Source organism: Apis mellifera, linkage group LG8, assembly GCF_003254395.2.
Source record: "Apis mellifera strain DH4 linkage group LG8, Amel_HAv3.1, whole genome shotgun sequence".
NCBI classification, from domain to species: domain Eukaryota; kingdom Metazoa; phylum Arthropoda; class Insecta; order Hymenoptera; family Apidae; genus Apis; species Apis mellifera.
In genome coordinates this window covers 8446070-8460282 of record NC_037645.1, presented here as the reverse complement: position 1 = coordinate 8460282, position 14213 = coordinate 8446070, and the positions used below count along the sequence as shown (strand labels likewise).

General features: G+C 39.1%; 1 protein-coding gene across 3 annotated transcripts; it reads right to left on the bottom strand.

Moving 5' to 3' along the window:
* Positions 1-13646, bottom strand: LOC411282 (basic-leucine zipper transcription factor A). Of its 3 annotated transcripts, none has more exons than XM_006564655.3 (5): positions 12655-13646; positions 10012-10123; positions 8204-8377; positions 6150-6499; positions 1-5118 (listed from the first exon to the last, which is right to left on the bottom strand). In XM_006564655.3, exons 1-5 carry the CDS (start codon positions 12664-12666, stop codon positions 4216-4218), a joined length of 1551 nt encoding a protein of 516 aa, XP_006564718.1. In that variant the 5' UTR covers positions 12667-13646; the 3' UTR covers positions 1-4215. The 3 variants fall into 3 exon arrangements, with proteins under 3 accessions (XP_006564718.1, XP_016769191.1, XP_394755.4); XM_016913702.2 differs by having other exon boundaries at positions 1-5115; XM_394755.7 differs by having other exon boundaries at positions 10012-10108; positions 12655-13644.
* Positions 13647-14213: the final 567 nt, after the last annotated feature.

The following is a 14213-nucleotide window of genomic DNA, read 5'->3' as shown; positions in this document are numbered from 1 at the left end:
TTGTTTATTGACGCATTCATCAGACACTCGCTCGCTGACATTTGTATGCTAATTATGTATGCACGTGTACGTGTGTATTTTTTTTTGTGTGTATATTCATTTATTTCATTTATTTATTTATTCATTTATTTATATTCATATATATATATATAAATACATATATATATATATATGTATTTGTTTATATTATATTCCCCGTATGTATGTATGTATATGTATATATATACATATATATATGTATAGTACTCCGTAACGTGATAAAACGTCATTAAAAAAGTCAGTACATCGTTTATAATGCTTAAAAAACCTTAACTCGCTTCTACATTTAATTTATGTTTCATTTTGACAGTGCATAGTAGGATTGCAAATATCTGTGATTTATATCCTCCTCCTCTTCACACATCTCGCGTGTAATTGTATGCGCGTCGATGCGCGTCAATGAAAATTCGCTAACTCGCTCGCGCGAATGCACGCACACTCGGCGATTTGTCTCGCGCGAGGGAAGACTCGTTCTCGACATATTTTTTTTTTTTTTCATCTTTTTTATATTTTCTTTTCGTTTTTTTTCCTTTTTTTTTTCTTTCTTTCTCTCTCTTCTCCGCTCCTCTGCCTCGTGCAAATCTTACCTCGATCGATCGATGTATAATAATAATAATAATCGATAAGATTCTAAACACGCTACTCGCGGCAAGAGACAAGTGACGAAGGTATAGAGCTAATCGTCGAATCGTTAGTTTTCTCTCGCGTACTCACATAAGGACACACACACACACACGCATATACTCTCTTTCTCTCTTCTCGCTAGTTTTTTTGTTTCGTAATTTTCTCCGTAATGCGGCTTTGCAATTATACAGAGGTAATCGTAATGCGAGGTGACTTATATTCGACTATGTCTCGATGCTTTCTTTCTCTTTCTCTCTCTCTTTCTCTCTCACACATACAATCTTCGCTACACACGTGTCTCTCTGCTTTACACTGCTCGTTTTCTCGATCGATCCTCTTTCGATCTTCACTCGAAGCGAAATGCGTCGAATAAAAGAGAGAGGAGAAAAAGGAAGGAGAGGGGGAGGAAAAAGTCGCTTCGAGGTCTCTCGCGCAGGAAGAATGCTTTGCAAAGCGTTTCGCGCTTTGCCACGCGTTCGATTCGACGAAAAAGTATACGTATACGCCTCGCATATAGCACGCAAAAAAAGAATCTAAGGGAGGAGGCTATATAAGTAATATTGTAAATAAGAATAGCTCGAGACCGTATTATCTTTTTTCCTTCGTTTTGTGTATACAGTGCCTGCATGTATTAAAAACAATATTATAACGATCTTCTTTTTATCTCCATTTTTTATTCTTTTTTTTTTTTATCATTTGTTATTTCTTCTCACTCTCCTTTTTCATTTTTTTTTTTTCGTTCGTTTGTTCTTTCCCTTTTGTTAATCCTTTTTCAACAATTTATTTCAATTTCAATATTTAAAGTGGCCCAACGAAAAAACCTGAAAACAAGGTTCTCGGATGAAAAACATTCCTCGGAAGATACGGAAGTTGCCTAGCGTTATTAAATTCGTAAAAGCACGTGTAACACCCTCTGTTTCCATTAAATCGGTCCGAAAAAAAGAAGAAAAAAAAAAAAAAAAAAAGAACATTCGTCGACACGAGAAGAGAAGTGACATTTCGCGCAACAAAAGACGCGCTCCGTTTTACCTCATCTCCTCTCTTCATCTTTCCCCTTTTTCTCTTTCTTTCACCCTCTCTTTCTCTCTCCCTTTCTCTCATCTCACCCGTTCACTCACTCATTCGTATGGTTCTCAACACACGCGCACAGGCACTCTCTCTCAATTTCTCCCCGCGTGCAAATGCATTTGAATTTAAAACTCTCGAGAGTTGCTCTCGAAAGTTACCAGTGGACACTACCACTGCTCGAGAATGAAAGTCACTGTCGGATAATCGCTTTCATCGCAGTGTTCATCTCCTCCCAAAACGAGTAACTCTCCAGAATTTTATCTCCCAAAAAAAAAAAAAAAAAGTGTTCACGTCCTAAAAATTAGACGTTCAAGAATTATTTTTTAACAATGGACATTGCGTTAAAAGTGAAGGTTACGGGTAATTTTCACTTTTTTCATGCAGCGTCTATCCATGAAAAATAATTCTTGTAAATTTTCCTTTTTTTTTTTTTTTTTATTCTCAAATGTAATCACACGTTCACTCTTCCCCTATTTCTCTTTCGCGTTCATTCTCATCGCAATTTTTTTTTTTTTCATCTTCCTCGTTTGTCGAATTCCTCCCCGTATCGAATCTCCCATAAAAGAGAAACGAAACATGCGAGAAAAATCTAGGACAAAACGAGGTGAGATCACACACACTCCCTGGAAATCAAACGAACTGAACCGTTTTTCTTCTTATTTATAACGCACTATACGCGCCGTTTTACCCAGTTGGTTCTTATCTCTCGAGCACCAAGTCCTCTTTTTTTTTTTTTTTTTTTTTTTTTTTTTTTTTACGGAGCAATCATTTATGTATATATTCATATGTATATATATATATATATATATATAGTGTATATATACGTTATGTATAAAGTGTGATTTTTTTCTTGCAATGACGTAATATCGCTACAATACGTTTTCTTTTTTTTTTTCCTTTTTTTTTTTTATCGAATAAATTTTCGTCGTGTCTCTCCGTTCGCAGTGTCAAATATACTTACAATAGAAATATATTAAAATTGCAAAGTTTTCACGGAGCACGCCGGATATCCTGTATACATATATATATCGGCGCGATTAATACTCTTATGTATCGGTATCACTTATATCGGTAGCGCAAAACCCGCTAACGATGAATCCTGAACGAGGTCCTCCATTTTATTCTCTCTTATCTCGTGCATCTATTTTCCTCCTCTTCCCTTCGCCCCTCTTACTCCTTACCTCTCTGTGTCTATACGAGTGTGCCTGTGTGTTGAACAACGTGTACGTGTGTGGGTGTGCGCGTGTATATGTGTGTGTACGTATGTATGTAATCGTGTTTTCGTTTTTTATATACGTATAGCGAGAGTCGGGCAGTTGATTTAATTCGTTTCTTACAGACTGACAAGGAACAAAATTTTTCATCTCGAATTCACCTTCCTACCCGCCAAAGTGTGGAACCAAACACACCCTGATGAACGGCTCTATTTACGACTCGACTTTCGTATTTTTTTTTTTTTTCTTTTTTTTTCAGAGATCCTTCGCGTTCTGGCGACGAGAAGGAAAACCAAAGCGATCCTTTGGTGTAACTGGAATCCAAAATTATCCCCGATACGAACGATAAAAGATAAATCGAGATGCATCGATGTACCTCTTCTACTACGATCCTTCTCATTCTTCTTTTCTCCTCTTAATAAACTAGAACATGTTCCTCGATCGATTCAGGAACGAAAATATTTTTCCATCATTTTTTTTTTCCTTTTTTTTTCTTTTCCTCTCTCCACTTTATTCCTCGACGAAAACGTCGTGAAACGTAAGTACCTCTATCTATCTTATCTATCTCTCTTGCTTCACTCTTTTCTCTCGTTTCTCTCTTTTATCTTCTTTTTCTTTTCTTCCTGTTTTTTTTCTTTTTTTTTTTTTTTTTTAGATAGGGCAGTGTTGTGGACGGTTACGGAATCAATGTCCGTAATCCCAAAAATGTTTCCTACAAGTATACATACTATTTAATAAGTACATATTTCAACAACCGTCTTTAGAACTAAGTTTAATAAGGTATCGTATGATTTATTTATTTTATTATTATTATTATTATTATTATTATATTATTATTATTATATTATTATTATTATTATTTTTATTATTATTATTATTTTTTTTTGGTTTCTTTTATTATGACGCATTCCTTTGTTTTATTATGAAAACATTTTGAAAAAAAATCACCATTTCGTTTATCCACCAATCTCTCTTCGACCTCCCCTCCATTCGGAAATCCAGACACAATTATAACAAATTCGACTCTTAAATATTTGCTCTCTCTCTTTCTCTTTTCTCAATTCTTTCAAAAACCCTTCTTCAAATCTCTTCTTCGAAACTTTATCTCTTTAAGCCCCCTCCCCGCAGCTCGATATATACTTATTATTAATAATAACCATTAATAGGTGTATAATCTATCTATCTAACTATCTAACTATCTAACTATCTATCTATCTATCTATCTATCTAACTATCTATCTATCTATCTATCTAGTAAAACAGCATCATATTAAAGTCTATCCTCCTCCTCCTCCTCGTTATCCTCGTTATTCTCCTCGGACTCCTCCTTGTATCCCGGGTGTTCCGAGATCGCGTAGTAATTCCCGTTGTAAATAACCCCAAGCTCCCTCAACACGTCTCCCCTAATGATAGCCTTGATCGTCCAGTTGTAACACTCCTCGCTCTCGCTCTCCCTGTCGAGCCGCTCCACGTCGAGTATCTTCGAGCTGAGCCGCTCCAAGATGATCCCAATGTCCTTGATGCTCAAGTGCTTCTGGTCTACGGTGAGCTGGTCGATGAGCAGTAAAAATTTCTCCGAGGTGACGATCTCGTCCTCCATGATCGTGTTCTCGGTCTCGGACTCGGAGCTGTCGTGCTCCTGGTGATGATTGTGGTGGTGGTGGAGATGAAAGCTCGCCGTTCCCGAGTTGCCCGCAAGCCGGGAGCTCGACTCCTCGTCGGCCGTGTCGCAGAATCTCACGTGCCCTTTGCTCAGCCCCGTTCGCCTCGTCCCGTCCGACAGGGAGGAGGGCGGTTGGGGGGATGGCGTCTGGGTCTGCGTCTGCTGTTGCTGGGGCGGGTGATGGTGGGGGGGCGGCTGCTGCTGCTGTTGATACTGCTGGTGCTGGGCGTCCTGGATAGGCGACGTTGCCACCGACTTGTGAACCGCGATCCTACGCCCCTCCTCGTGCAGGGCGCAACAATGGAAGTCGCATTCGCCGACAGCGCCACCGTCCGCGCCGTTCACGGGGCTCCCGTTCCTCGTCACGGGCTGGTGGATGTGGTTCGAACACTCGGGCGTGTGGATGTGGATGGTGGTGCTGTCGAACGAGTTGGTTCCCTGCTTCACCAGGCGGCCCGGGATCCCGTGGGGCTGGGGCTGGGGCTGGGGCTGCAGCTGCGGCTGCTGCTGCTGTCGTTACCACGGCGAGTTTTAATGGTTTGTCTGGATCGAAGATTCGAGGATATTCTCGAGGGCTACGCTACTGCGTGTGTAAATGCTAATCGACTTTACGTAGATTTTTTTTTCTTTTTTTTTTTTTTTTTTTCTTTTTTTAAGGTTAAGTTTCGCTCTCCGATCGAACTAAATCGCTCGAGGCTTCAGAAAAGGTCTCGTCTTTTAGCTGGGATATTTTATTCGTTTGAAGAAATTAAATTTTACTGTTCACTGATGGAAAGAAATTTCGCGGTAGAAATACGGATCTGATTGGTCAGTGTGGAAGGAGAACGTTTTTCATTTTTGTTTCTAATGTTTTGTTATTATAGCAATGCGTGGTGTCAGGTTTGTCAACAAACCGTCTAAAGTCGAGATAAGCAACAGTACTGTTTCGCTGAAAAAACGTCTCGCGGGACGGCGGAGGGGCAAGAGACGAAGTTGTTCGCTAGGATCGCCTACCCCCCACCTTAGACGCTTTGTTGACAAACCTGACACCACGAGCTACATAAAAATAGAAGAGCTATAATCGTAAAAATTATTTTCGTTTGTGAAGTTACGTTAGGCTAAGAAGCATGAAGTATGTTTTCGAAATTTAATTTTGATATAATATTAACTATGGTAAATCTAGCTTATTCGTATATATACAATTATTATCTTAATTATTAAATTATTATTACAATTTAGGTTACATATATTACGAGAAATAAGCAAATTTTTACATTTTGGATTCTATGTCTACTTTATTGCTCTTCTCTGTCACAAACAAAGAACACGTGGAGATGTTTCCTTCCACGTCGACCAATCCAGATCCGAATTTTTTCCTTATCAACTTCAATTATCAAATTTTGCTCATCCATGGATTTCCAGTGAACAGTGATAGATACGATTGAAATCGAATTACTTATTCCGGAAACCTCGCGACACTCGGTGCTAGAGAGCGAAAAGAAGACTCGAGAAATAGAGAAAGAAAAAGCGGTAGAAAAGAGAAGGTTAATGGGAACTCGTACCATATCGTCATGATTTATCACAGTGATATGGGGGCTGGTGTAACGGCTGGGGCCGACCTCGGCCGCCAAATGTCCCAGCTTCCCCCCGTAGTTGAGCTTGTCCAGGCTTGTCTGGATGACCAGTGGTGGCCGCTGACTCAGATCGGTTTTCTTGGTCGGCGAATACTTGGAGGTTTGCACGTCTTGACCTTTCTGCTGTTGCTGGGCCTGAGACGTGGATGAACGCTGATCCCAGTGTAGCACCACCGTGACTCGTCCTTTATTGTCCATGATCTTCCACGAGGGTGTCTCATCGTGCAGCTCCAGGGCGTGGATCGTTTCGCAGACTATTTTTGGTATGGCCGAAATCGCTGCAATCACGGGAAACATGGTCAAAATTTCATTCGCCGCAATTATTTAAATATTTTTCTCTAAATTTTTAACATTTATAACATTTATAAACGTGAACAGTTTTTTTCATTCGTATCACTTTTACACGCAATTTTCTACGTTTCCCCGTATATCGATCTCGTTTATGCGATTCATTAACGCACGGTGGGCGTCGCCGCGGGAACAAATCGTTATCTGATCGCCCTCTTCGACGAATCTGCACTTTTGTCTTATTGTACTTACGAATCGATATAACGTGTTCCGCTCGCACAACTCGCATCCATTATAACGTCGCGAAAGTTGCCTTTGCTCGCGTCGATCGCGTAGCCGTAAATACGTCAGCTCGCTTTCACGAATGTTCACCCGGCCCTTTACCACGTACAGGACACGTATACGATCTATAATTACACGCGAGTCGAGGCGAGGCGAGTCGATCAATCGACGCTGAAAAGATTCGCTTTTCCCTTCCTCTCTTCATTTCTAAATATAACTCGAGAGATAAATATTTAGCGGAAAAAGCAATTATCATTGGAAGAACGTAATAGATCCCTCGCGTTCACCTTTTGTTTACCAACGTTGTGGAAAGAACAGATAAAAGTAGCGACGCTTTTGAACCTCCTCGATCGAAAATAATATATCATAGTTTTGTTTATCATTGATTGTTGCTCGAATCTTAATGTATGGAGATCGTTTTTAACAATTTTTAATTATTTTTATTATTGATCGTATGTCAATTTTGATGTCTATTAATGATTTTTTTTAATTTTTGTTCATTTTCGAGTTGAAAGATATTGATAGAATTCTTTTTTAAAAAATAATAAATATTGGTTTATGATAATAATAAATTAATATTATTTGGAGATTCGAGTATTCGTATTTTTCATTCAAAAATGAATTAATTATACAGAGTAATTCGTAATATTTTAAAATATTAATGTATATTAAAATAATTAAAAAAAAATCATGTATTAATTTAGTTTCTGCTTGTGTTGAATACACAATAATTTTCAACGTATCAAAAAAATCTATTGGATCGAGATTGTAATATTTTCTTTAATTTTTTCTGTAAATAAAATATAAAATTTTTTTTAATTATTTCAATGTATGAAGTCGTCCTTTCAAATGGACATGATAACAATTATGAATCACTCTGTACATTCTCATTCAGATAGGAAATTTATACAGACAATGGCCAATTTAAATTCCATTCAGAATTCTAATCCAGATACTCGAATAAGTACTTATAAGATGGAGTGATTCTAGATTCTGCCAAAACTTAAATTGCTTGAAACTTAATAAATAACCTATATTTTCATATACCAAATTTTCTGCTTGAACCTCTAGAATCAATCCTTCAAATTTCTACAATCTTTCTCCAATTTCTCCAAAGATATTAACACTCTTTGTCTAAAACAGAATTCACATTGCAACAACAATCAACAGACTGTTAGATATTTAAGCAACGAAACTCCATACAAAATTTGCAGTTTACAAATGATTCTCGCAATTCGTTTTTCAAGTATTCAAAATTGCATAGCATATACCAAAGGTTTCTATTTTCAAACAAAAATCGCCTCGCTCATCCTATTTGCCTACTTTCCACGGAATTAAGAGGCACGTAAAGCCTCCCTTCCCCGCTAATTTATAGGCCAATCCCATCACACGTTCTCCGATTAGATAGATACCAGCGCGTATGATGTCGACTCCAGTTGGACACCAACGTTCACCATGCCTTAGCAACAATAGGATCGTGTTGTTCGCTAGGGTCTTGAAGTATTCCCCGTCCTCCACTTGTGTACCGTCCGACTCCAACACTACGGATACATTCTCGCTCTGTGGCACGCCCAGTTTCTCCTTACCTAAAATTGGATGAGAAAACACGGAACGGCGATTAGTTGCAATTACAAATGACGATGTCGCGCGTGTATGTTTATTGGGTCGATGATTAACGTTCGAGGCGTCGATTCGAAACTACTAGGGGAAGAAACGTGAAAAGAAGGATAGAGATATATATATATATATAGATAAAATAGAGAAAGAACGAGGTAACGTTTGTGATCTGTTTACGAAGAGAGGAGTACTCGATTCGAAGATTGGGCATATTTTAATCGAAATATTTTTTATTTCCACGAACTTTTCTTTTTGCATCGATTCATTTAAACAAATTAAAAGACAATTTGAAAAGTTGCTTATTACTTAATTTGAATGTTGTGTAATCGAAATTATTATTTAAAATTCAATCAAAAAAAAAAAAATTGATTATGGTATATCAATTTCATTTGTTCGTGATTAATTCGATCAACATAAATACAATTAGACGAATAATTCAAAAATCTTTTATCGTATTACTATTGAAACTAATACGTTAATTTAATTGATACAACATTTCTCAAATACGCTTTGTTCCGATGTAATGCCCAAGTCTGGCTCGAGACAAATCCAATGGATTAATTCGATTCTAAGATGGAGAAAGTACATCTCTCTCTCTCTCTCTCTTTCTCTATTTCTCTCTTTCTCTCTCTAATTGGAAAGGAATAATATTCACGATCTTTCTCGCCTACGATTCTTTCCCTTTCAAGGATAGCCTCGTGATCGTGTTACTTCGTAATCATTTTTTTTTCTTTCTCTCTTTTTCTTTCTCTCTCTCTCTCTTTCTCTCTCTCTTTCTCTCTTTGAGACGACAGCCGGCGAAGGTTCGACACGATTTTTTTTTTTTTTTTTTTTTTTTTTTTCGGTTAAATGTTCTTGCATAAAAAAAAGCGATACCTTTCGACCAGTAATCCCAATATCTTGTGTGTCGTGAAAAGAAAGAAAGCACGTTATGTATATATATATAATATTGTCGTGTATATCAGAGGGTTAACGCCTTAATCGCGAGAAGATATCGAGTATCGAAGCAAACAGAATTTCGGACCGATGATGGAGTCAGGATTGGGTCGATACTTTTTTTTTGTAATCGAAAACAATATATATATAATTTTTCCAAAATTTATAAATTATCGAGTAAAATGTTACTATTATTTTTCAATCGAAACATTACTTATATTATTTTTCTGAGATAAGTATGAAATGAGATTTTTTTTTTTAATTGAGATTCATAGAAACAATATCTGTATATATATATTTTTCGAAAATATTCAAATATATAAGCAGATTAAAATTATTTATCTTTCAAAGTAAAAATAATTATTTAAATAAGAATCTTTGTTTTTCGATTACGCCCAATCCTGGAGAGAATACGCAATTGATCGCAAAAATATTCAATCAAATTGTATTAACTTTATCTAATTTTATTCTAACGTATTCTTTCGATGTTTTAGATGAATCGAAAAAATTCGAATAATTTTCCGTTGGTAAAAGAAGAATACTTTTGTGACCAACTGTAGGTAAGGTATTATCGACGAGATTTATATTCATATGTAATACTTTCCACATCGAGTACCAGAGGTCTGGTTACTTTTTCGCTACCGGTTTCAGAGGGCACGCTTCTTACCCTGGTGTATCAGTTCCTCGAAATTGCTAACACACAGTCCCTTTCTTACGTTACGCCAACTGTCCCATATCTTAAAAGGTCTCTTGGTCCGTAACTCCTGCACAGAAATTAACTGATGCAATTTGCGTTTGAGTCACGATATTCCACAGAACAGCCTACCGGTTTCATTTTAATTATATGATTCGAATGAAACTGAATAGATAAAAAAAAAAGGACGGTAAATTTAGGATCAATGAATTTAGAATTGATTTTTAGGAATTAGATAAACGCAAAGGTATTGATATAAAAATAAACACTGGAAGAAGAAAATCAGTTTCGATTAAAATTGTTAGAATTGGAGAAACACAAAAATAAATATAATAAAATTTGGTGTAAAAATAAGGATTTGAAGGGAAAATGCAAGGAATCGGCATATTAAAGAAACACAAAAACTACAGAGATACAAAAATAGATACATTGGACGGCAAAATGTAGAAAATCAATTGCGATATAATTATAGATAAGATGATACAAATTGAAGTAGCGACAAAGATTAAAGGATAAAGAGAGGTAGGAATATTTAGAATCGTAAAAAGAAAAATCCAAAAATGATCCATCGATGATAATCCAGAATTCGGTTAAAAGACATAAAGGGGACGATAGAATTAGAAGAACGGACGATTTTCTTACGTGGAAATGTGGAAAAGAAAAAAGAACGAGCCGATATATCGAAAAATGATGTGAATCAATGGAAGGATCGGTTCGAAAACGAGACGTAATTGCGTGCGAAGAAAGCGTAAAATCCTCGAGCAAACCGTGGAAAATGCTTATCGCCTAGATGTTAAGTGGAGTGTCTGCGCCGGGTCAACGGGAAAGTAATTTACCCTACGTGTTTTATACACGGTAACTAAGTAGAACAGACTATAAACAAAGCCTATCGCGCGCCTCGCCTGGGAAATTATTATCGAATATCCATATATCCTTGCAACGACTAAGTCTTCTATTTTTTCTCTCTCTCCCACATTTTCATCCCTGTTTTCCTTCTAATGAGAGTCGTGGAAAAAAAATAGACATTCCTCTTTCGGATTTAATTTAACAGATGGAGGACGACGACACGTATCGTACAATCTCTAAAGCAGGGACAGGAAAAGATTAAACGTACAATAAAAGATTGAATTACTCGCAGGAGGAGGAGAAAAATAGGGCCAGAAAAATAATATTCGTGCAAATTGGAAGAAGTTTGGTATCGAGTGTCCTTTAAGAAAAGGGAGCAGTTCGTATCCTGGCGTAGCAGCGTTGAGAAAAAGAGAGAGAGAAAAAAAAGAAAGGGGAAAAGAAAAATCTCGCCGATTAGAATTTCGATACGCGAGACGAGAGAAGGAGATTTTTTCTCGTAAGAAGGGTGGATCGAAAAAGGATCGGGTCGTTCGATGGCGTACGTTACAAAGGAAGGCGAATGTACTTTTATTTTCTAAACACCATCTCCTTCGAAGTGTGGGTGCATGATCGTCTTAAGGCAGCGTTTCGTGAGCATGAACTCTCTGTGGGCACCGATTACTCGATTATAGGGGTTAAGGGATCTTCCCGGATCGCAATGGGATTATTCGCAAACGATATTAGAATAATGCGAGCCAAAAAGGAATATTATGTTTGGGTTGTCCCTAGTTTTCAACAGGGAGGCGCAAAGTGAACAAGGCGCAGACGCAGGCGCAACTTATGGTCGAAAACACTGACCTGATTCAATCATTCTCGGGTAAACGATCAAAAAAAAAAAAAAAAAGAAAGAAAGAAAGAAAGAAAAAAAGAGAGGAAAAGAAAAGGGAGAAAGGGAAGGAGAAACGTAGGGAGAGCGACGAATGGAAGGGCGAAAGAGACGCGATAACATTATAGGTTGGTAGGTGGCAAGGAACGCGTAGAATCGGGTGACCAGGGCCAACGCACGTTCGGCGTGTTGCACTCCTGTCCTAGAACGGGAATTACACTCGATGCAGCTTCTCTCCGGAGCACAATCTTGGTAAACAATAAGCGGTGAACCGCTGTTTACTAGAATCGAGGCCACGCCGATCCTGTGGGATTGCGTGATTAGACACGAAAGAAGCATAACCTAAAAGGGCTGGTGCGCTGATCAGCGTACGCAGCCAGGTCAAACGAATCAAAAGAATAAATGCAGGACAGTGGAAAGGATGATGATCGAAAATACGTACAAATATATAGAAATGAAAAAAAGAAAGGAGAAAAATATATAAACGTGAACGTTGACAGGTGTTGGGACAGGTGGGGATAAACGTAACAAAACGAAGATGATATGCGGCATTTTCGATCGCAAAAACTCTACACTTCTCACAGTCTATGCATGTATACGCGTGAGTCCGCGACGCGAATGCGTATAACTGGCCGATACTGCATATCTGACATGGATAGGTAAAGTAAGGAACAAGGCGCGTATATATCGGTGTATATTTGGGTGATTGTCGAGATGTATTGTGGAAAAACGATGAAAAGTAGGGATTAGGAGAAGAAAATCTTGGATTAAATAGGATGGGACGTGATTTGAAATTTAGAGTCACGCACAAGGGGTGGTAGTAGAAGAGACAGGCGGCGGACGTAAGGAACTGATGGTCGAACACAAGTGATCGGTAATAAGAATGCAATATAAATGCGTACCTCTCTTGCCATTACGTCATATCCCTGCAGGTAAGGGACCGTCCCAGCAAGCACTTATTCAGAAGGAACGAGTAAAGAAGCTGCACGTCGCATTATCGTGGCGACGGGATGCTCTCGTGCACTACTGTCCGCCCACCCTTGCTTGCGCTCTCTCTCTCTCTCTCTCTCTTTCTCCCTCTCGCCGTTTCTCTCTCTCTCTTTCTCTCCCTCTCTTTTTCTTTCTCGTCCCGTTTTTCTCTCGAATTTCTCTCGTATTCACACGTCTCTTTCCCGTCTTTCTTCTCTCTTTGCTTCTTTTCTTCTTGCTCGATTTTCTCCAATTTTCACCCAACCCTCTCTCGTGATCTTCTCGCGACCGTTTCTCCGTCTCGTGCACCGTATACCGAAACACCTTGCGATGCGACACCGTTTCTCTTTCCCTTTCTCTCTTCCTTCCTGTCCTCGCGCTCTCGATCTCCCTCTCCCTCTATCTTTCTTTTCCTCTCTTTCTCTTTCTACGTGTACGCGTATCTCTCCCTCTCCCTCTATCTTGGCCCGCTCCTCTTTCTCTCTTTCCCTTGTAGTAGTTCCGTCTGTCTCTGTGGCGCGCTCCTCGCGATTCTCCCTCTTTCTCGCTCTTTCTCCCTCTCCCTATATAGATATCCGTCGCTTCCTCTCCGTTACTCTCTTTTCGGTCAGCCTCGGCACTGAGTTCGGTTCGTTCGGTGGATTTCCGCACTGTATCAGCACGGATATCGGCGTGGCGTATCGCGCGAGCTCGAATCAACGCGCGGGCCGAACGCGAGCGACCACCTCGCGGGAACACCTCATTCTAGCTGCTCTCTCTCCGTACAATTACCCGATCTAAGATTTCACTAGCGCATATGGGGGCAAATTGTAACAGTGGCTTCCTCCCAGCGGTTACTGCGGCGACTCCTAGTTTTAGATCGATTCTCTCTCGGTGTACGTACAGACACCCTCGCCCTCGCCCTCACCCTCACCCTCACCCTCACCCTCACCCTCGCCCTCGCCCTCACCCTCACCCTCGGCTCTCCTTCTCCCCACGAGTTCACCCGCAACAACCTCGCCCCACGCGCGCCTCTCTCTTCCGACTGACGACCACTGCCTCCTCGTATCCCCTACGATCTCTTCCCAGTGGCTACCTAGTTCCCGAATTTACCAGTTCCCCCCCTCCAGACGGTGCTGCCTATCCTGACTGTAAGTGAATCCTTTAGCGACGCGTCGTATCTAACAGTAACGACGAGCTCTGTATTACCATTCGCTCAATCGATAACTCGGTTTGCCACCGTTTAATTAAAAAAGAGATTTAATGCGTGTGCTCATGCGTTTATGTAGACAGGTTAAGGATTTAATATAGATTCAACCATAGACGAGAAAACGGATCTATTTGTAGACTATTTGTAGAGTACTAAAGAATAGATGTGTATTTTTCCCGTTTTAATATGATTATCTATGTTACCGATTTAGTATAAGTAAAATTAATGGTAAGTAAAATTGAACGTAAATTTTCACGTAAAATTATAATTTTGGTAAGACTAAATATTAATTAACATATTAAA

What these genes read in the sequence shown, in the direction of transcription:
- LOC411282 (XM_006564655.3), bottom strand. An exon ending in CGAGGAACTGATACACCAGG is followed by an intron (nt 8,378 to 10,011) that starts GTAAGAAGCGTG and finishes ATCCAATTTTAG; the next exon opens with GTAAGGAGAAACTGGGCGTG. An exon ending in TGATAAATCATGACGATATG is followed by an intron (nt 5,119 to 6,149) that starts GTACGAGTTCCC and finishes TGGTAACGACAG; the next exon opens with CAGCAGCAGCCGCAGCTGCA.